This window comes from Aquarana catesbeiana, linkage group LG04, assembly GCF_042186555.1.
Source record: "Aquarana catesbeiana isolate 2022-GZ linkage group LG04, ASM4218655v1, whole genome shotgun sequence".
Lineage (NCBI taxonomy): Eukaryota > Metazoa > Chordata > Amphibia > Anura > Ranidae > Aquarana > Aquarana catesbeiana.
The window spans coordinates 684,705,819-684,728,627 of record NC_133327.1 but is presented as its reverse complement, the minus strand read 5'-3'; the positions used below and the strand labels follow the sequence as shown (position 1 = coordinate 684,728,627).

General features: G+C 48.9%; 1 protein-coding gene across 1 annotated transcript in view; it reads right to left on the bottom strand.

Moving 5' to 3' along the window:
* The window catches only part of KCNK17 (potassium two pore domain channel subfamily K member 17), a 68,117-nt gene extending 46,838 nt beyond the window's left edge, over positions 1-21,279 (bottom strand). Inside the window, exon 1 of the mRNA XM_073628753.1 lies at positions 20,582-21,279. Within this exon, the coding sequence (XP_073484854.1) occupies positions 20,582-20,833 (252 nt within the window). The 5' untranslated portion in view covers positions 20,834-21,279. The remainder of the gene's footprint in view (positions 1-20,581) is intronic.
* Positions 21,280-22,809: the final 1,530 nt, after the last annotated feature.

Here is a 22,809-nt window from a genome sequence, read left to right as displayed (position 1 = left end):
TTCCTCGGTCAGATCCCACCTGTCCACATCCTCTCGGCAAACACGCCGTGGCTTTGGCGTTCGCGGTGTAATCAGTTCCTTATCTTATAAGATTGTGCTCGATTCCAATATTACCTCCTACACCCGATCGTTCTTTTCATCTGTTTATTCTGCTGCGCTGGAATTTTCTTTTATGGTTTTATATCAAAGTAATTGGGTTACACAATTACGGTTCCAAGAAAGAGATAGAGAGATATGAAACGTACCTTACACTCATTACCCCGGGTTCAATGGCAGACAAGGAAAACAAAAATGTTTGTCTTGCAAATGAGATAGAAAAACTTTTCACTTTCAAATGTTTAAAGAGCAACTCAATAAAATCCGTAATTCTGTTCAGCCAGTTCTTTGGCCCACGAGGCCCCACCGGACCCCCTTGGCCTCCAATGCAGTTAAGCAGTACAGTTTAGTAAAGAACGTCCTCCCACCCTACTGACTAGACCAGAGGTCTCCAGATTCCGGCCCAGGGGACGGATGTGGCCCTATGCTTGCCTTTATCGGGCCCTTGGGGCACTTTTCCACCCACTGATACATGGCACTATTCCTTCAGTGGGGTAAAATTTCTGTCACTGATACCAACAATAGAGGGTTATTCTACCACTGACACCAACAATGGGGCACTATTCCTATCACTGACCCCAACAATGGGGCACTATTCCTATCACTGACCCCAACAATGGGGCACTATTCTTCCCACTGACCCCAACAATGGGGCACTATTCATCCCACTGATACCAACAGTGGGGCACTATTCTTCCCAATGATACCAATGATGGTGCACTATTCCTCCCACGGATAGAAAAAATGGGGCATTATTCCTCCCACTGACACCAATGATGGAGCACTATTCCTCCCACTGACACCAATGATAGGGATTCCTTCTACACCAACAATGGGGCATAATTCCTGTCACTGGTACCAACAATTTCTGTCACTGATACCAACAATAGAGGGTTATTTCTACCACTGACCCCAACAATGGGGCACTATTCCTATCACTGACCCCAACAATGGGGCACTATTCCTATCACTGACCCCAACAATGGGGCACTATTCCTATCACTGACCCCAACAATAAGGGAACTATTCTTCCCACTGATACCAACAATGGGGCACTATTCCTCCCACTGATACCAACAATGGGGCACTATTCTTCCCACTGATACCAATGATGGGGCACTATTCCTCCCACGGATACAAAAAATGGGGCACTATTCCTCTCACTGACACCAATGATAGGGATTCCTTCTACACCAACAATGGGGCATAATTCCGGTCACTGATACCAACAATAGGGCACTGTTTTTCCCACTGACACCAACAATGGGGCATAATTCCTCCTACTGACACCAATGATGGGACACTATTCCTCCCACTGACACCAATGATGGGACACTATTCCTCCCACCGATACCAATGATGGGGCACTATTCCTCCCACTGACCCCAATGATGGGACACTATTCCTCCCACCGATACCAATGATGGGGCACTATTCCCCCCACTGACCCCAATGATGGGACACTATTCCTCCCACCGATACCAATGATGGGGCACTATTCCTCCCACTGACCCCAATGATGGGGCACTATTCCTCCCACTGACACCAAGGATGGGACACTATTCCTCCCACTGACACCAATGATGGGGCACTATTCCTCCCACTGACACCAATGATGGGGCACTATTCCTCCCACTGGCACCAATGATGGGGCACTATTCCTCCCACTGGCACCAATGATGGGGGACTATTCCTCCCACTGGCACCAATGATGGGGCACTATTCCTCCCACTGACACCAATGATGGGATACGGTTTACGACCACTGACACCAGGACAATTTCTACTCCCAATGGCCGCAGTCCAGCTCCCCTAAAGTCCAGAGGACAGTAAACTTTTAAGGTGCGGGTAACACATTACATTAAATTAAACATTAATACATTAAAAAGTATCAAAATCAAAAATTGAATTAAGAATATCCCTTTCATGACTAAGCCTATTTTTGAAATTTGGTGTTTACAAGTTAAAATCCGTTTTTGCTAGAAAATTACCTAGAACCCCCAAACATTATGTATATTTTTTAGCAGAGAATCTAGAGAATAAAATGGAGATTGTTGCAATATTTTATATCACAATATTTGCGCAGCGGTGTTTTAAATGCAAATTTTTGGGAAAAGGGACACTTTCATCAATTAAAAAAAAAAACAAACAGTAAAGTTAGCCCAATTTTTTTGTATAATGTGAAAGATGATGTTACGCCGAGTAAATAGATACCAAACATGTCACGCTTTATAATTGCACGCACTCGTGGAATGGCAACAAACTACGGTACCTAAGAATTTCCATAGGTGACGTTTTTAAATTTTTTTTACAGTTACCAGGTTAGAGTTACAGAGGAGGTCTAGTGTTAGATTTATTGCTCTCGCTCTGACGATTGCGGCGATACCTCACATGTGTGATTTGAACACCGTTTACATATGCGGGCGCGACTTCCATATGCGTTTTCTTTGCTGCGCGAGCTCGCAGCAACGGGGGTGCTTTAAAAAATTGTTTTTTTTCCTTATTTATTTCATTTATTTTTATATTTATAAATTGTGTTTAAAAAAAAAAAAAAAATTTGATGACTTTTATTGCTGTCACAAGGAATGTAAACATCCCTTGTGACAGTAATAGGTGGTGACAGGTACTCTTTATCTAAAAGACTCCTGATCCCTCCTTTGCACTTCAAAGTATTCAGATCGACGATTTTGAATACTTTGATTTCAGCCAATCAGGTAACGGATAACAGATCTGAACACCTGGTGGAGAGGCGGTTTTGTGTTAGGAAAGCGAATATTTATTCGCTTTTCTAACACAGATGAATGACCTGCAAGCGCCCAGCATAGCGTTCGCAGGTCACGTTTTATGATGCCTATTAGAGCCTATGGCTATTGGTGCTAAAGGGGATGGCAGGAGAGAGGGGGCGGCGCCCGTGTGCCCTTAATGCATGGGCCGCCACCGATGGTCCTCCTCACTACCTAACACTATCACTAGATTGACAATAAACTAATATTCTACTCTTTTTAGACTTTCATTGCATCTCCATACTAAACTAACTTGTTCATGTGAGTTGTGTTTGTCTAGTAGTCACTAGATAGGCGTGTATAGCATGTAGCGGAAATGAAACATTATGCCAACGTTTTCTTTGCCGCAACTATGAACTTAATATGGATCTCTCACTCTTCAGGAATGGAGCCTTACAAGGTTTTTCAGAAATCTGCTGAGCTTCCTATAGCAGGAGGACCTATGGTCATTGAGTTTGCCCACTCGGCGAAACCATTCCTGGAGAGTGAGAGAGATACCACAAATAGTACCCAACAGATAAACAGGAGGAGGACCTCATGGTCATAACCAAAACCTTGTAAGGCTCCATTCTTGGAGAGTGAGAGAGATACCACGAATAGTACCCGACAGATAAACAGGAGGAGGACCTCATGGTCATAACCAAAACCTTGTAAGGCTCCATTCTTGGAGAGTGAGAGAGATACCACTAGCAGTAGTGTGAATAAAATGGGGGAAGGACCTCATGGTCATTGAGCTTACCCAATAAGCAAAACCTTGTAAGGCCCCATTCCTGGAGTGTGAGAGAGATAAAGCTAACAGGACCCGTGAATGAAACGGTAAAAGGACCTCATGGTCATGGACTAATATTCTACTCTTTTTAGACTTTCATTGTGTCTCCATACTAAACTAACTTGTTCATGTGAGTTGTGTTTGTCTAGTAGTTACTAGATAGGCGTGTATAGCGTGCAACGGAAATGAAACATTATGCCAACGTTTTCTTTGCCACAACTATAAACTTAAAAAGGATCTCTCACTCTTCAGGAATGGAGCCTTACAAGGTTTTTCAGAAATCTGCTGAACTTCCTATAGCAGGAGGACCTCATGGTCATTGAGCTTGCCCACTCGGCGAAACCTTGTAAGGCCCCATTCCCGGAGAGTGAGAGAGATACCATGAATAGTACCCGACAGATAAACAGGAGGAGGACCTCATGGTCATAACCAAAACCTTGTAAGGCTCAATTCTTGGAGAGTGAGAGAGATACCACTAGCGGTACCGGGAATAAAATGGGGGGGAGAACCTCATGGTCATTGAGCTTGCCCACTCGGCGAAACCTTGTAAGGCCCCATTCCCGGAGAGTGAGAGAGATACCACGAATAGTACCCGACAGATAAACAGGAGGAGGACCTCATGGTCATAACCAAAACCTTGTAAGGCTCCATTCTTGGAGAGTGGGAGAGATACCACGAATAGTACCCGACAGATAAACAGGAAGAGGATATCATGGTCATAACCAAAACATTGTAAGGCTCCATTCTTGGAGAGTGAGAGAGATACCACTAGCGGTACCGGGAATAAAACGGGGGGGGGGGGGGGGGGGAAGGACCTCATGGTCATTGAGCTTACCTAATAAGCAAAACCTTGTAAGACCCCATTCCTGGAGAGTGAGAGAGATACTGCTAACAGGACCCGTGAATGAAACGGTAAGAGGACCTCATGGTCAATGAGCTTACCCAATAAGCAAAACACAATTAACAACCAACCAAATGTCAGTTCAGTTATGATCTGCTGCTTTGAGTTTCCATACTTTTTAGATTTTCGTTGGTTCGCCATAAATAAACTAACTTGTTCATGTGCGTTGTGTTTATCCAGTAGTCAGTAGATAGGCGTGTATAGCGTGTCAGTATACAATACTTCTAAGGTTTCTCTTTCTTCTAGCACAGTAGAACATGGCTCATAGTACAAACATTGGATTAATTCACTGTGCGTTTTGTTGACACTGGTGATAAGTCAACTAAAGAAGATGAAGGGATCAAACACTAAAAATAAATACTGCTCTGGAAAATTGCTATTTTTACCGTTGTGATTTTTCAGCCGTGATTATCAGAAAAAAAAAGAGTGATGATACCAGAATAGAGAATCTAGAAGAACATAGACAAGATTCAGTAAAGGAAATCTGCAGGAATGTATCATGTGAGTATTGCGAGAAGTCTCGTCATTACAGATCAGCCTATCCAACACCCCCCCCCCCCAGCAATAACAGATCTCCCTAGTAACAATAAGTCCTACCCAGCAACAATAGACCCTCCCCCCAGGAACAAAATACCCCCCCCCCCTCACCAGCAACCATAGACCCACATCAGCAACAACAGATCAACCCAACAACAATAGACCCCCGCCAGCAACAACAGACCCTCCAACAGCCAGCAAAAATAGACTCCCTCAACATTAGATCCTCCCAGCAGCATAAAACCTCCCCCCAGCAACAATAGATCCCCCAGTAGTCAGCATCAATAGATTCTCCTGGCATACCTCAGCACCTCTTACCAACACATACAGTATATTCAGTGATGGAGGTGCTGGAACTTCATAACACCACATTCCCATTGAACAAAGGCCTTGCCTACATGTCATGTTGACCCCAGGAGGTTAATACCATAATTTCATGAACAGGGGTAAAAAGGATACAGGGGCGAGGGAGACCAATCGATAAGCAAAGTCACCAGATGTCAGGGCGGAATACCCATGGTGACTCGCTAACCAGGGCGAGAACCTTGTTTAGGTTCTGGGGGTCGGGTCAGGGATATGATTTCCAACTTCAGCGCATTATCCCTGTCATGACATGTCCAAACCCTGCATGACTGCCATGAGCAAGATCCATATAAAGATCCTGAGGAGGTTCTGTACAACCGGAACATACTATTTTATACCTAAACATACAGTGCCTTGAAAAAGTATTCATACCCCTTGAAAATTTGCACATTTTGTGATGTTACAACCAAAAACATAAATGTATTTTATTGGGATTTTATATGACAGACCAACACAAAGTGGCACATAATTGTGAAGTGGAAGGAAAATGATAAATGGTTTTTAATTTTTTTTTTACAAAAAATATCTGAGGAGTGTGGCGTTCATTTGTATTCAGCCCCCTTTACTCTGATGCCCCTAACTAAAATCTAGTGGAAGCAATTGCCTTCAGAAATCGCCTACTTAGTAAATAGAGTCCACCTGTGTGTAATTTAATCTCAGCATAAATACAGCTGTTCTGTGAAGCCCTCAGAGGTTTGTTAGAGAACCTTAGTGAACAAACAGCATCATGAAGGCCAAGGAACACACCAGACAGGTCAGGGATAAAGTTGTGGAGAAGTATAAAGCAGGGTTCGGTTATAAAAAAATCTCCCAAGCTTTGAACATCTCACGGAGCTCTGTTCAATCCATCATCGGAAAATGGAAAGAGTATGGCACAACCGCAAACCTACCAAGACATGGCCGTCCACCTAAACTGACCGGCCAGGCAAGGAGAGCATTCATCAGAGAAGAGCCAAGAGGTCCATGGTAACTCTGGAGGAGCTGCAGAGATCCACAGCTCAGGTGGGAGAATCTGTCCACAGGACAACTATTAGTCGTGTTCTCCACAAATCTGCCCTTTATGGAAGAGTGACAAGAAGAAAGACATTGGAGAAAAAGTCATAAGAAGTCCTGTTTGTAGTTTGTGAGAAGCCATGTGGAGGACACAGCAAACATGTGGAAGAAGGTGCTCTGGTCAGATTAGAGTTAAAATGAACTGTTTGGCCTAAAAACAAATCGCTACATGTGGTGGAAAACTAGTGCAACGTACACACGGTCAGACTTTTAACTGGACTGGTCCAACGGACATTGCGCCGGACTTTTTTTTACGAACAGACTTGCCTACACACGACCGGACTTTCCGTGGACCTATTTCCTGACGGAGTTACGGCGGACTTTCCAAATGAACGGACATGCCCACACACGAACAAGTCCATTCATTTTGAACGTGACTCGGGTACGACAGGACTAGAAAAGGAAGGAAGTCAATCTCGCCTCTTTTATCGGCAAGATTGACACCTTGCAGGGCATACCAGGCTCTTAGGTCTGGTATGGATTTTAAGGGGAACCCCCTATGCCGAAAAAACGGCATGGGGTCCCCCCAAAATCCATACCAGACCAAAGTGACATCGTCGCAATAGGAAAATTTGTTTTTCCTGATGCAGCGAGTGCGAGATGCAGTACCCTGCCCTCGCGTCGTATCTGGTCCGTCGGACCAGCATACAGACAAACGGGCTTTCCATTAGGAACTGAGTCCGGCGGAGTTACGACGTAAAGATTTGAAGCAGGCTTCAAATCTAAAGTCCGTTGGATTTCCGACTGAAACAGTACGTCGGAAGTCCGATGCAGACCACACACGGTCCGGTTGGAAAGTCCGCCCACGTGTACACGGCATAACACTGCACATCATCCTGAACACACCATCCCCACTGTGAAACATGGTGGTGGCAGCATCATGTGGTGGGGATGCTTTTCTTCAGCAGGGACAGGGAAGCTGGTCAGAGTTGATGAGAAGATGGATGGAGACAAATACAGGACAATCTTAGAAGAAAACCTGTTAGAGTCTGCAAAAGACTTGAGACTGGGTCGGAGGTTCACCTTCCAGCAGGACAACGACCCGAAACATCCAGCCAGAGCTACAATGGAATGGTTTAGATCAAAGCATATTCATGTGTTAGAATGGCCCAGTCACAGTCCAGACCTAAATCACATTGAGAATCTGTGGCAAGACTTGAAAATTGCTGTTCACAGACGCTCTCCATCCGATCTGACAGAGCTTGAGATATTTTGCAAAGAAGAATGGGCAAAAATGTCCCTCTCTAGATGTGCAAAGCTGGTAGAGACATCCCCAAAAAGACAGCTGTAATTGCAGAGAAAGGGGGTTCTACGAAGTATTGACTCAGGGGGGCGCTATACAAATGCCCCCCCACACTTCATATATTTATTTGTAAAGAATTTTGAAAAACATTTATCATTTTCCTTCCACTTCACAATTATGTGCCACTTTGTGTTGGTCTATCACATAAAATCCCAATAAAATACATTGACGTTTTTGGTGTAACATGACAAAAGGTGGAAAATTTCAAGGGGTATGAATACTTTTTCAAGGCACTGTAGCTCATATTGCATCAGGGGGTCATTTCCAGGCCTGTACTGGCCATAGGGACTACCGGGAGATTCCCGGTGGGCTGATGGCTCAGTGGGCCAGTCAGATGCAGTCCTGGAGCCGCTCCTCTCTGACAGTGAGTGATCGCAATTTCACTCCTGTCAGGAGGAGAAGCTTCCTTCCATTAGGCGTTATGCTCCCTCCAGCCTGCAGGGGGAAATAGACCAACGCCAGACTTTCCTTCCTCTCTCCCCTATCACTTGTTATCACATGACTGGAGAGAGGAACAAGAAGCTGCCTTCAAAACGGTGAGTACATGTGGGAGGGGGAGGAGAGGGAGGACACTGATGTGAAGGGCTGCTGATGGGGGCTCTCTGGTGGGGACTGTGATGTGAAGTGGGCTGCTGATGGGGACGCTGATGTGAAGTGGGCTGCTGATGGGGACTGTGATGTGAAGGGGGCTGCTGGTGGGGACTGTGATGTGAAGGGGGCTGCTGATGGGGACGCTGATGTGAAGTGGGCTGCTGATGGGGACTGTGATGTGAAGGGGGCTGCTGGTGGGGACTGTGATGTGAAGGGCTGCTGATGGGGACTGTGATGTGAAGTGGGCTGCTGGTGGGGACTGTGATGTGAAGTGGGCTGCTGGTGGGGACTCTGATGTGAAGTGGGCTGCTGATGGGGACGCTGATGTGAAGTGGGCTGCTGATGGGGACTGTGATGTGAAGTGGGCTGCTGGTGGGTACTGTGATGTGAAGTGGGCTGCTGATGGGGACGCTGATGTGAAGTGGGCTGCTGATGGGGACTGTGATGTGAAGTGGGCTGCTGATGGGGACTGTGATGTGAAGTGGGCTGCTGATGGGGACTGTGATGTGAAGGGGGCTGCTGGTGGGGACTGTGATGTGAAGTGGGCTGCTGATGGGGATGCTAATGTGAAGTAAGCTGCTGATGGGGACTGTGATGTGAAGGGGGCTGCTGGTGGGGACTTCTATGTGAAGTGGGCTGCTGGTGGGGACTGTGATGTGAAGTGGGCTGCTGGTGGGGACTGTGATGTGAAGTGGGCTGCTGGTGGGGACTCTGATGTGAAGTGGGCTGCTGGTGGGGACTCTGATGTGAAGGGGGCTGCTGGTGGGGACTGTGATGTGAAGGGGGCTGCTGGTGGGGACTGTGATGTGAAGTGGGCTGCTGGTGGGGACTGTGATGTGAAGTGGGCTGCTGGTGAGGACTCTGATGTGAAGGGGGCTGCTGCTGGGGACTGTGATGTGAAGTGGGCTGCTGGTGGGGACTGCTATGTGAAGTGGGCTGCTGGTGGGGACTGCTATGTGAAGTGGGCTGCTGGTGGGGACTGTGATGTGAAGTGGGCTGCTGGTGGGGACTGTGATGTGAAGTGGGCTGCTGGTGGGGACTCTGATGTGAAGGGGGCTGCTGGTGGGGACTGCTATGTGAAGTGGGCTGCTGGTGGGGACTCTCTGTGAAGGGAGCTGCTGATTGGGACACTCTGATGTAAGGAAGACACTGTTGGGGACACTCTGATGTAAGGGGGACGTTGTTGGGGACACTCTGATGTAAGGGGGACGTTGTTGGGGACACTCTGATGTAAGGGGGACGTTGTTGGGGACACTCTGATGTAAGGGGGACGCTGTTGGGGACACTCTGTAAGGGGGACGCTGTTGGGGACACTCTGATGTAAGGGGGACTCTGTTGGGGACACTCTGATGTAAGGGGGACGCTGTTGGGGACACTCTGATGTAAGGAGGGTGCTGTTGGGGACACTCTGATGTAAGGGGGACGCTGTTGGGGACACTCTGATGTAAGGAGGGTGCTGTTGGGGACACTCTGATGTAAGGGGGATGCTGTTGGGGACACTCTGATGTAAGGGGGATGCTGTTGGGGACACTCTGATGTAAGGAGGGTGCTGTTGGGGACACTTTGATGTAAGGGGGACGCTGTTGGGGACACTCTGATGTAAGGGGGACGCTGTTGGGGACACTCTGATGTAAGGAGGGTGCTGTTGGGGACACTCTGATGTAAGGAGGGTGCTGTTGGGGACACTCTGATGTAAGGAGGGTGCTGTTGGGGACACTCTGATGTAAGGGGGACGCTGTTGGGGACACTCTGATGTAAGGAGGGTGCTGTTGAGGACACTCTGATGTAAGGGGGACGCTGTTGGGGACACTCAAAATTAAAGTGGGCCAGTCATGAGGAAGTCCAGGGCCAAATTTTTGTCCCAGTCCAGCCCTGGTCATTTCCATCTCTCTGTGACTAATTGTGTTGGCTGGCGTTTCACTTCACGTTTGCATGAAAGGTTTGATTTGTTTGCACACAATATTGCTACTTTTGTATTCATTTCATTTCCTTATTACCAATTTTTGGATGTCCGCTCCTTTCATTCCTGGTAAATTATCTCTGAAATGTATTGACAATGCTGCGGGAGTATTTGCTATACTGATCACATGACCATAGCTATCATGTGACCAGGCATTTAAAACGAACCTATGAAGGTTAAAAAAAACACATGAGCTGCCATTGCTGACCAGCTGTTTGAAGGTTCAGGACTGTCATTTCCATCCTGGTCAGCCAATGACCTGACAAGCCATGTAGTCCATAGACGACTCCTATCTTGCATGTTTGCTGCTCACACAAGGTATAGATACTTACTAGGTAGGATGACAAAATATGATCGTTGTCCCCAACTATTTTGGAAAGATTTTGGGGGTGTTAGAAATGGGGCTTGGGGGGGGGGGATTTGTTCTAGAGGGTATTATATTGGGGGAGGGAGAGGAAATTTGGGAGGGAGAATTTGTGCAGACAGGGAGGAATATTTTTTGGGGGGGGTAAGATTTGTTCTAGGAGGGGGAATGTGCTAGGAAGGATGATTTGGGGGTTTGTGGTAGGGGGATGGAGGGAAGATGATTAGTGCTAGGAGGGGGCATGGGGGGGGGGGGATTTGTGCTAGTAGGGTGTGTTTGGGGGGTATTTTTCACGGCTTCTCCTCCTGGCTAATCCGGTCTTAAGGTCCGCCTCCTGTCCTGATTGGCCGGGAGGAGAAGCTGGAAGTAAATATTGATTCGCTAATGTCACAAGTGGGTGGGTTCAACCTTTTTGAAGCCAATTGGAACCTCAGGCTCTAATCATGTGCTTAAAAAAAACCTCATAGAAACCGTTTGATTGCGGCTCCCCGCATGGAAATTAGGGGGGTGGCACCCCTGCGCCCAGGGCCGGACTGGCAAACCGGGATACCGGGAGATTTCCCAGTAGGCCGCCTGAGTTGAGGCTGCAGTGCTCCCCTCTCTCCTGCTCCTGCGTGTCACGGAGCTGGCTGGGTCTGTGTTCGGCGGCGGCGCTGTAACACGGTCCCGCCCCCCTAGACCGGCTTGTGTGATAGTAGATAGAATCAGTGTTCCGCCTATCACACGAGCCGGTCTAGGGGGCGAGACCATGTTACAGCGCCGCTGCCGAACACAGACCCAGCCAGCTCCGTGATCCACATGAGTAGATGCCCGTACAGTCCGCCCTGTGTGCCTGGATAGGAGGATCAGCGGGGGGCCGCATATAGAGGAAATTAGCTTTTTATATTCCTCCATGCAGCCGCTGAATACTTGCAGGAGGGAGAGGAGGAGAATCAAGCATTCAGCGGCTGCATAGAGGAATATAGAAAGCTAATTTCCTCTATATGTGGCCCCCCGCCGATCCTCCTATCCAACTTCTTTTACTGGCCCCCCCAGTTCTCCTTGTGCTCCCTGGCTCCCCCCCATGCTCTCCTCCCCTCACCACACTCTCCAGCCCCCCCCCTCACAGTTCTCTCCACCCCTGTTTTTTCTGCCCCCCCCTGCTCTCCAGCTCTCCCCATCCTACTCTAGCCACCATCCCAGTGCTCTTCACTCCCCCAGTGCTCTCCACCCATGTTCTTTCTCCCCCCCCCCAGTGCTCTCCAGCTCTCCCCATCACTCTCCAGCCCCCACCCCAGTGCTCTCCGCCCCCCACAGTGCTCTCCAGCCCCCCATTCTCCGCACCCCTGTTCTTTCGGTCCCCCCCCGGTGCTCTCAAGCTCCACCCATCACTCTCCAGCCCCCCCTGTGCTCTTTGCCCCCCGTGCTCTCCACCCCTGTTTTTTTTTGGCTCCCCCTCCAGTGCTCTCAAGCTTCCCCCCCAGCACTCTCCGCTCCCCACCCCTGTACTCTCCACTCCCCCCTGCATTTTGCCCCCCCCCCTGTGCTCTTTGCCCCTCGTGCGCTCCACCCCTGTTTTTTTTGGCTCCCCCTCCAGTGCTCTCAGGCTTCCCCCCCAGCACTCTCTGCTCCCCACCCCTGTACCCTCCACTCCCCCCTGCATTTTGCCCCCACCCATGTGCTCTCCAACCCCCGCCAGTGCTCTCCAGTCCCCCATGCTTTCCACCCCTGTTCTTTCTGGCCCCCACTGGTGCTTTCAAGCTCCCCCCATTGCTCTCCACTCCCCCCTGCTCTTTGTACCCCCCAGTGCTCTCCACCCCTGTTTTTCTGCCCCTCCCCCAGTGCTCTTCGCCACCCCACACTCTTAGCCCCCACAGTGCTCTCCACCTCTGTTCTTTTTGGACCCCCAGTGCTCTCAAGTCCCCCCCAGTGCTCTCCGCTCCCCATCCCTGTGATCTCCACTCCCCCCTGCTCTTTGCCCCCACCCATGTGCTCTCCAACCCCGCCAGTACTCTCTGCTCCCCCTTCTTTCCAGCTGCCACCCAGTGCTCTCCACTTCCCCAGGACCAGAGGACAGACTGACAGGGGCCGGAAAATGAGGATGGCTGAAGGTGCAGGTGGCCAGGGACCACTCCATCTCACAGCAAACAGATCCTCTGGAAGGAGCACTGTCCCCATCCAAAACGAGAACAGACCCTGCCTGCTGCTGGCCATCATGGATATCCTGCTGGCATGCAAGGTACCGTACCAAGCTTTAACAACACACCTTCCCACAGACAGGGACTGCTGACTGGGCCATGGGGCACAGGAGGGGCTGCAATGATGGGCACAGTGAAGCTGCATTCCTGGGCACAGTGAGACTGCATTCACGGGCACAGTGAGACTGCATTCACGGCACAGTAAAGCTGCATTTGATGGGCACAGTGAGGCTGCATTGATGGGCACAGTGAGGCTGCATTGATGGGCACAGTGAGGCTGCATTGATTGGCACAGTGAGGCTGCAATGATGGGCACAGTGAGGCTGCAATGATGGGCACAGTGAGGCTGCAATGATGGGCACAGTGAGGCTGCAATGGTGGGCACAGTGAGGCCGCATTCATGGGCACAGTGAGACTGCATTCACGGGCAGAGTAAAGCTGCATTTGATGAGCACAGTGAGGCTGCATTTGATGAGCACAGTGAGGCTGCATTGATGGGCACAGTGAGGCTGCATTGATGGGCACAGTGAGGCTGCATTGATGGGCACAGTGAGGCTGCATTGATGGGCACAGGGAGGCTGCATTTGAAGGGCTCTGGTGAGGCTGCATTTGATGGGCACTGGTAAGGCTGCATTGAGCTCCTGTATCATGTCTGCAGTCTCTGACCATCTCCTGTATCATGTCTGCAGTCTCTGAGGGAGTCTGCAGAGGAGTCAAGAGTGGGAGCACCGCCGGGATGGGGGTCATGGGAGAAATCAGACAAGTGTGGACTGTGGAGAGGAGACTATAGGATAAAACCAGAGCCACCGAGCTGGAGCCGACTGACTGAGCCCTACACGGTGCACCTGAGAGGAGGTCAGTGACAGCACCGCTAGGCCAGTCTGAAGGGGGGGGTCACTGATGTAAGGGGGGAGTGAATACAATAATGTAAGGGGGCACCGATATAAAGCACAGCCTTATATCAGTAACCCACCCCCCCTTACCTTAGTGTATTCTTTCTGCGGAAGGTGGTCCCCCCCCCCCCCCCCACGTTCTGAGTTCCTGGGGCCCCCCTTGATGATTGATCACTTACCACTTTTAACTGGAATTTGCTTATATATATAAAACTAAGATTGATACAATTCATGAGGAGATCGCCAATGCGCAAAAACCTCCCCCATGCAACACCCCATGTCCACAGACACAATCATTACTTCCCTCATTCAACCCTGCTACTATTACTGAGGTTGCTAAACTTTTATCTAACACTCATCTAACCACTTGCCCCCTGGATCCTGTTCCCTCACAAATGCTACGCTCACCCTCTGACTCGATTCTACGCTCTCTAACTCACATTTTCAACCTCTCCCTCTCTTGTGGCATCTTCCCAAACTCTCTAAAACATGCCCTAGTCACCCCCATACTAAAAAAGCCCCCACTGGATCCCACCAATCTCAACAACTTACGTCCCATCTCCTTACTCTCCTTCTCCTCCAAACTTCTTGAAAGACTGGTCTACAACCGACTAAGCGACCATCTGACCATGAATAAACTTCTTGATCCCCTTCAGTCCGGTTTTCGCCCTCAACACTCCACGGAAACTGCTCTCCTTAAACTCTCAAATGATCTACTAATGGCTAAAGCCAATGGACACTATTCTGTACTACTTCTCCTGGATCTCTCTGCTGCCTTTGACACAATGGACCACCCCCTCCTCAAAAAACTCCACTCCTTCGGTCTCCGTGACTGTACTCTTCGCTGGTTCTCATCCTACCTATCCCACCGCTCCTTCAGTGTCACTTACAACTCTACTTCCTCCTCTCCTCTTCCTTTTTCCGTTGGGGTCCCCCAAGGTTCTGTTCTTGGACCTCTCCTTTTCTCAATCTACACCACCTCCTTGGGTCAGTTGATTGCCTCCCACGGCTTTAAATATCATCTCTACGCTGATGACACCCAAATCTATCTCTCCACCCCCCAGCTCTCTCCATCTGTCTCCTCACGCATTACCAACTTACTAGCAGACATATCAGCCTGGATGTCACATCACTTTCTCAAACTCAACCTATCTAAAACTGAGCTCATGATATTTCCTCCCTCAGGTGCCACTTCCCCTGATTTCCCTGTCAAGATCAACGGCTCAACTATCAACCCATCTCCCCACGCCAAGGTCCTAGGTGTAATCCTGGACTCTGAACTAACCTTTCGACCCCACATTCTATCACTATCCAAAGCTTGCCGCCTCAGTCTTCGCAACATCTCCAAGATACGCCCCTTCCTAACCAATGACACCACAAAGCTTCTAATCCACTCCCTGGCCATCTCCCGCCTCGATTACTACAACTCCCTCCTCATTGGTTTACCTCTAAATAGGCTATCCCCACTTCAGTCCATCATGAACGCTGCTGCCAGGCTCATCCACCACACAAACCGCTCAGCGTCTGCCACACCCCTCTGCCAATCTCTCCATTGGCTACCACTCAGTCACCAAATTAAATTCAAGATACTAACTATAACTTACAAAGCCGTCCACAACCTGGCCCCCAGCTACATCTCTAACCTAGTCACAAAATACCAACCTAATCGTTCTCTTCGCTCCTCCCAAGACCTCCTGCTCTCAAACTCCCTTGTCACCTCATCCCATGCTCGCCTTCAGGACTTCTCCAGAGCCTCCCCCATCCTCTGGAATGCTCTACCCCAATCCGTCCGATTTTCTCCTACTTTATCCACTTTCAGACGATCCCTGAAAACTCATCTCTTCAGAGAAGCCTATCTGGCCCCCACCTAACAACTGTACATTTATCTTCTCAATCAGCACATCACCCACAGTTATTACCTCTTGTATCTCTTGACCTTCCCTCTTAGATTGTAAGCTCTAAGGAGCAGGGCCCTCAGATTCCTACTGTATCAAATTGTATTGTATTTGTACTGTTTACCCTCAAGTTGTAAAGCGCTACGTAAACTGTTGGCGCTATATAAATACTGTATAATAATAATAATAATAATAATAATATATATATAAGTATATATATATATATATATATATATATATATATATATATATATATATATATATATATAAAGCCCTATGTGATTTCATATCTGTCTTATCTATATACAATACACTCTTCAAATGTGCATTTTATGGTTTTCCCTTTCATGAACAAGAAATCAATGACGTTATGCTGTTGCGCTGGTTTATTAATGCTGTTGCGGTGGTATAATAATGCTGTGGGGCTGGTATGAAATTTTTTCCAGGGCTGGATGTTATTCGTATGTAAAATGGTCACATAAGAGAACACTAGAAGAAAGAAGAAAGAAAGAAACACTAAGAAATTTCTTGACAACTTTCCTAGTATAATCATTTATAAATGTTGCTTCTCCTATAGTATATTTTACTTCATGTGATACTTCAAAAAATCTCCTGAGGAAGCTCATCTGAGAGAAACTTGTAGAGTAAGAAGTGGATGTATATGTAAAAATTCGATACGGGATCCTTGTAAGTGCTTATTGTGATTTTAAGAGTTGCTTATAATAAAATTAATATTTTTCTAAAAATGAATTGTTTATTTTCAAATCGTTGGTACCTTAAAAGTCCCACCTGCCCCTTTCCTCTTTTTTCTTTACGTATATGGGATGTGGTACCTCATTTTTGACCTCATGACACCCAGCTTCTAAATTAACATAAGAGAACACTAATCTACAGCCATTTCTATAGTATATTATGAGGTCCCTGTGCCTCAAAAAATCCACATAGGCCAGGCGCAAAAGAAAGGGTCATATGAATTGGTGGGTCAGGTGCAATGGTGGGGTGGCGGGGTGGGTGGGTCATAAGAGTTGGTGGGTTAGGTGCAAAGGAAAGATATTAGTAGTTGGTTCCACTAGTGAATCAGGTACAGAGGAGGGATTATACATTATAGCAGTTGATAAGTTAGTGGTGGTGCGGTTATAGGAGTCGACAGGTGTGAAGGAAGAGTTCTAGGAGTTGATGGGTCAGGTGTAGAGGAGAGGTTACAGCTGTTGGTGGGTTAGGTGCGGAGGAAGGGGTTATAGAAATTAGTGGGTCAGGTACGCAGGAGGGGCTTAAGGGGTTGGTGGGTCAGGTGCCGCTGATTGACTCCCCCCTGCTGGCCAGTGGGCGCGCGTGCACAATGATGGCAAATCGCAGGAAAGAGCCGACCTGCCACAGTACAACGACCAGCGGCTGGTCGGCAAGAAGTTAAAGTTTTTAAAACCATGTAGCTGAAGACATACAGTACCTAACAGCAGTGGTGTATTTAGGTTTTGTGCTGCCCTAGGCCTGACTAAACTACTCGTGCACCCCCCTAATTTAAACATTACCCACCCCTTGCTGTTCAAGACCCACCCTGAAATTTTCGAGTGGGGACACTAGTTCTGAGGGCCTGGCGGGGGGGGGGGGGTTGCAATGGATTCCCTTAATTTTCATAGATATCCTCTTACTTCCTGTTTGGCTATGGGGCAGGAAGTGAAGGGAAATCTCTGCAATGGGACAGGGATGGTAAAAAGTAAACTGACAGGGGCTATAACCCTCCCTTACTCTATCCAAAATGAAAAAAAAAAAAAAGTTTTGCCCATAGCTCTACTTTAAGCACAAATTTCTGATAATTTTATGGAGAGGACTAAGAAGATATAACCATGCCAATGGTGCAGCAGAAAACATATAGCACAGTGAGGAAGGTTTGTGGTCCACGATGATAGGACAGTCAAAATTAGAAGCAGCACCCCCCCACCCCCACAGTTGCGGAATGCCGGCCGCCCCGCATACCAGAAGTAGTGCGGCTGCTTTATGGGGGCGCTAGGCTAATTTGCCTCTCAGCCCCGTCTGGCCCATAAGACTGGGCAACAGCGCAAGCCGGTGGGGACTCTTTCCATGCTGCCCCCTGCAAAGTGCTGCCCCCCTGCAAAGTGCTGCCCCCCTGCAAAGTGCTGCCCTAGGTCTGGACCTTGTTGGCCAGGATACAGCGTTGCCTAACAGTCTATTCCGATTGCCTCCAGTCAGGTAGGTGCTTGAAACAATCAAGCTGTAAGGTGTATGGTCAGCTTTAAAGCAAGAGAAGCAATAAGTCGAGATGCTATTCTCTTGGACCTCCCTGGGTCGGAGGGTGACTGTGTACATGTATGGGGTGTTTCTCGCAGATGAACAGTGTGACCGTGTGATGCCCTGCCACTGTGAACAAGGAGAATATGACACAGAAATTGCTTTAGGGGTTAATGAAAAGTTTCAGGCTATCATTCCTGAGCAGGGAAAGCTGGGTTTTTGGTTTTCTCCAGATTCCGTATCCCGAATCGGGACCTGGGGCCTGAAGGTTCCAAAGTATATTGGGCGGGACGGAACCCTCAATTCTGTCTCTGGATATTACCAGTTGCCTGCAGCATAGGCGTGTGCAGGGGGTGTGCCAGGTGTGTCTGGGCACACTCCAATCACTGTGTGCTGTGCCAATTTTCCCCTATTATCTGGGCCTCCCCCCCCCCCCCATGTTGCTCTCCCAGAATGGAGAGTAGGGGAAGGGGCTAGTAAATATCTAATTTACTGGCCCCTTCCTTTTCTAAAATGAACACAGTAAACACAATCACTCCCTGTGGTGTTCATTCATCACCGAAGTATAGTAAACTGTGTTTACTATGCTTCATTTTGTGAATGGACAGCAAACCACCCAGCACAGAGCACTTTGCCATTCATTCACTGTCCAGTGCAGCTGAGGCTGCAGAGAAAGATATGTGTGTTTGAGCTTTGGGGTGCACACCCTAATGCAATAGGCTGCGCACACCTATGGCCTGCAGCCTGTTTGAGTATACAGGTGTGCAGGATCACTATATACTCAAGCCTGAGGATAACTCGGAGCTCCCAGTTTGATAGACAGAAGGTCTCACCCAGGCGTCAGAGGAGCCCCAACCAGGGGCCAAGAGGTCTTACCTAGGGGTCAGAAAAGTCCCAAGAGGCCTCACCTAGGGGTCAGAGGAGACCCAGCCAGGAGCCAAGAGACAGGAGGTCTCACCTAAGGGTCATAGGAGCCCCAGCTAGGAGCCAAGAGGCCTCACCTAGGAGTCAAAGGAGACCCAGCCAGGAGCCAAGAGGCCTCACCTAGGGGTCAGAGGAGACCCAGCTAGGAGCCAAGAGGCCTCACCTAGGGGTCAGAGGAGACCCAGATAGGAGCCAAGAGACAGGAGGTCTCACCTAAGGGTCAGAGGAGCCCCAGCTAGGAGCCAAGAGGCCCCAACTAGGGGACAGAGGAGACCCAGCCAGGAGCCAAGAGGCCTCACCTAGGGGTCAGAGGAGAACCAGCTAGGAGCCAAGAGCAGGGTTACCAACCACCAGTAAATTTACTAAGAGTTTGTAACAGTCAGTGATTTTTTTTTACAACTGTCAGTAAATATCAGTAAATAATTTCATGCTGTGTTGACTTTTTAAGGGTAAACCAAGCAAATTACTTTGTTATAGGTATTATAAGTGTTTCCATATCATGTTTATACTGTTTTTTATACTGTTATTCGCTGTGTTAGTTTTCAATAGGAGTTCTGTAATTTCTCAGGTTGCCAGTAAAAAAAAGTGCTCTGCCAGTAAATTGTCCATGTTTTGTCAGTAAAAAATGCTGTGGGAGGTTGGCAACCCTGGTCAAGAGGCCTCACCTAGGGGTCAGAGGAAACCCAGCCAGGAGCCAAGAGACAGGAGGTCTCACCTAAGGGTCAGAGGAGCCCCCATCCAGGAGCCAAGATGATTTACCTAGGGGTCAGAGGAGGCCCAGTCAGGAGCCAAGGGACAGGAGGTCTCACCTAGGGGTCAGAGGAGCCCCCATCCAGGAGCCAAGGGGGTTCACCTAGGGGTCACAGGAGTCCCAGCCAGGAACCAAGGGACAGGAGGTCTCACCTAAGGGTCAGAGGAGCCCCAGCCAGGAGCGAAGAGGGTACACCTAGGGGTCAGAGGAGCCCCAGCCAGGAACCAAGGGACAGGAGGTCTCACCTAAGGGTCAGAGGAGCCCCAGCCAGGAGCCAAGAGACAGAAAGTTTCACCTAGGAATCAGAGGAGCCCCAGCCAGGAGACAGGAGGTCTTACCCAGGGGTCAGAGATGCCCAGACAGGAGGTCTTGTTCTAGGAGTCAGGTGGGCTCCTATCCAGGTGTCAGGAGAACCCTTATCCAGAGGCAAGGAGTGGGCTGGGCAGCAGGGTGCTGCAACTAAAGGCTAAGAGAGCCAAGTGAACCAGGAGAGCTGAGCAACATAGTCAGAGAGACTGGTAAGAAGAACAGGGGTGCTGCAAACAAGGGAGCCAGATGGATCGTCATTTTCAGTTGATTTTTTGTGTTGATGGTGGAAACCCCTGTGTGGGCAATGAATGTCTAGGTGAGCTTTTTGTTTTATTTAGTAAAAGTGGGAAGCCATGTCCTAAAATATAGTTTGGACTGGTGCAACTCATTGGAAAAGCACCAACCACATGAGTAGAATCACCCTAATACAACAACAGTAAATTTAACTCAGAAAGTTCACTGAACAGTATACATATACAGGAGAGTCCTAAGATTCATTCAGAGCTCATCCATTCAGTTGACCAGACTGGATACCACCTCCCCGACCGTATCAATTATATTATAATTATATCAATATAATTCGATTGCAAAAAGCTATATAACCAAGCGGCAGGACGCTGGTCCCTGTCCATATAATTCTTACGTATGGAATATGTTATGTCTCACCGAAATGAACATCTCTAGGGTCTTGTTGTCCATACAGGTGTGGTTCCTCAGCAGCTCCCACTTCTCCTGCTGGAAGTTGATGGCCAGGTCATGCTCAGCCTCGCTCTCCAGGGCCCAGAAGACAGTGGCCCCCAGCAGCAGGTAGCAGAAGTAAAGGATGAGCAGGATGAGGGTGATGGGAACCCGGCAACGCTCAGGCTTACAGCAGTAGGATGGGGATCCGGCATTCTGGCAGCAGCAAGGTCCAGCCATGGTCAGTGACAATCGCAAAGTCCAGGCATAGTCATCAAAGGCAGTAGAGCCCAGCAATGGGTCAGTGACAGCAGTAGAGCCCAGCAATGGGTCAGTGACAGCAATAGAGCCCAGCAATGGGTCAGTGACAGCAACAGAGCCCAGCAATGGGTCAGTGACAGCAACAGAGCCCAGCAATGGGTCAGTGACAGCAATAGAGCCCAGCAATGGGTTAGTGACAGCAATAGAGCCCGGCCTTAGCCATCAGAATGGAGCCCCTCCATGCAAAAATTTGGCGCCATGGTCCATCCATAGTCAATGATTGCAGAGCCCTTCTGTATAACAGTGTCAGTAGGATCCCATCATCTAAACATCAGAGACATCACAAGTTCCTCATACAACTGTCTGCAACTTCTCCTACACCCTCCATCTGACAGCAGCAACAAGAATGTGCTGAAGCTGAGGAAAGGGGGTGGGTGGGGCCTGCTCGGGGAAATAGGCGGAGCTGGGTGGATTGACTCTTCTTTCTGGTACAAAACACGATGACTCATTCCACAACAGCAACACTGAGTCCGTGTGATGTTACGTGTATAGTACTACATCCCATATATAATAATATATCCTTATAATATCTATAATAAGTAGAAAAAATAGATTTATTTAAAGTGGTCGCAAACCCTTCCATATCCCCAGGGAAATGACCGGCCTCAGGTGATACACAGAGATGAAACAAATCCTCCCACATACGTTGTACCTGTTTATCTGCAGTCTTCTCGTCCCTACATCCATTCTGCTGAATGTTGCAGCTTGTCTGAGAGCTCAGTGAGGAGAGTTCTGACAGCTGATTGGAGGGAAGGGGCACACCCCCCCTCCACACAACACACAGGAACATAGCTGAGGTTGTCAATCGCAGGCTGTGTGCTGTAGATTCCCTACCCTGTCACCATTTTTCTCTTGGTGTCAGGAAAACTTGTCAGAAGTGATTCATGATCATAGCAGTGGAACGAAGCAGCAGACAAAAGTGGCACTTAGTGCTCTTAATTAAAACAAGTACACACTATAGAGTAGTGGCGACTAGTGCTTTATTTTGGGGGGGGGGGGCGGCAAACAACCCCCAGCAGGAACTACTTTTAGGTAGACTGCGGATGCGACTACAGGAGATGACCAGAGACTGCCGTTGTGATTACAGGAGATAACCAGACTGCAGATGCGACTACAGGAGAAGACCAGAGACTGCGGATGTGACTACAGGAGAAGACCAGAGACTGCGGATGCCACTATAGGAGATGACCAGAGACTGCCGTTGTGATTACAGGAGATGACCAGAGACTGCGGATGTGACTACAGGAGATGACCAGAGACTGCGGATGCCACTATAGGAGATGACCAGAGACTGCGGATGCGACTATAGGAGATAACCAGACTGCCGTTGTGATTACAGGAGATGACCAGAGACTGCGGATGCGACTACAGGAGATGACCAGAGACTGCGGATGCGACTACAGGAGATGACCAGAGACTGCGGATGCGACTACAGGAGATGACCAGAGACTGCGGATGCGACTACAGGAGATGACCAGAGACTGCGGATGCGACTACAGGAGATGACCAGAGACTGCGGATGCGACTACAGGAGATGACCAGAGACTGCGGATGCGACTATAGGAGATAACCAGACTGCAGATGCGACTACAGGAGATGACCAGAGACTGCGGATGCGACTATAGGAGATAACCAGACTGCCGTTGTGATTACAGGAGATGACCAGAGACTGCGGATGCGACTATAGGAGATGACCCGGTTCTCCGTGTGTCAGCGGCAATCGCGGGAGTCCAGCGGTGATCTTGACCGCCGGGCACTCGCATCGGCACGGGGGGCGAGCAGGGGGCACAGGGCGAAGCGACGTTACATAACATCGTTTCGCCCAGCCGTGCCATTCTGTCGCAGTAGAACTGCGGCGGCTGGTCGGCAAGTGGTTAATAAATTTGCCTTCTCTT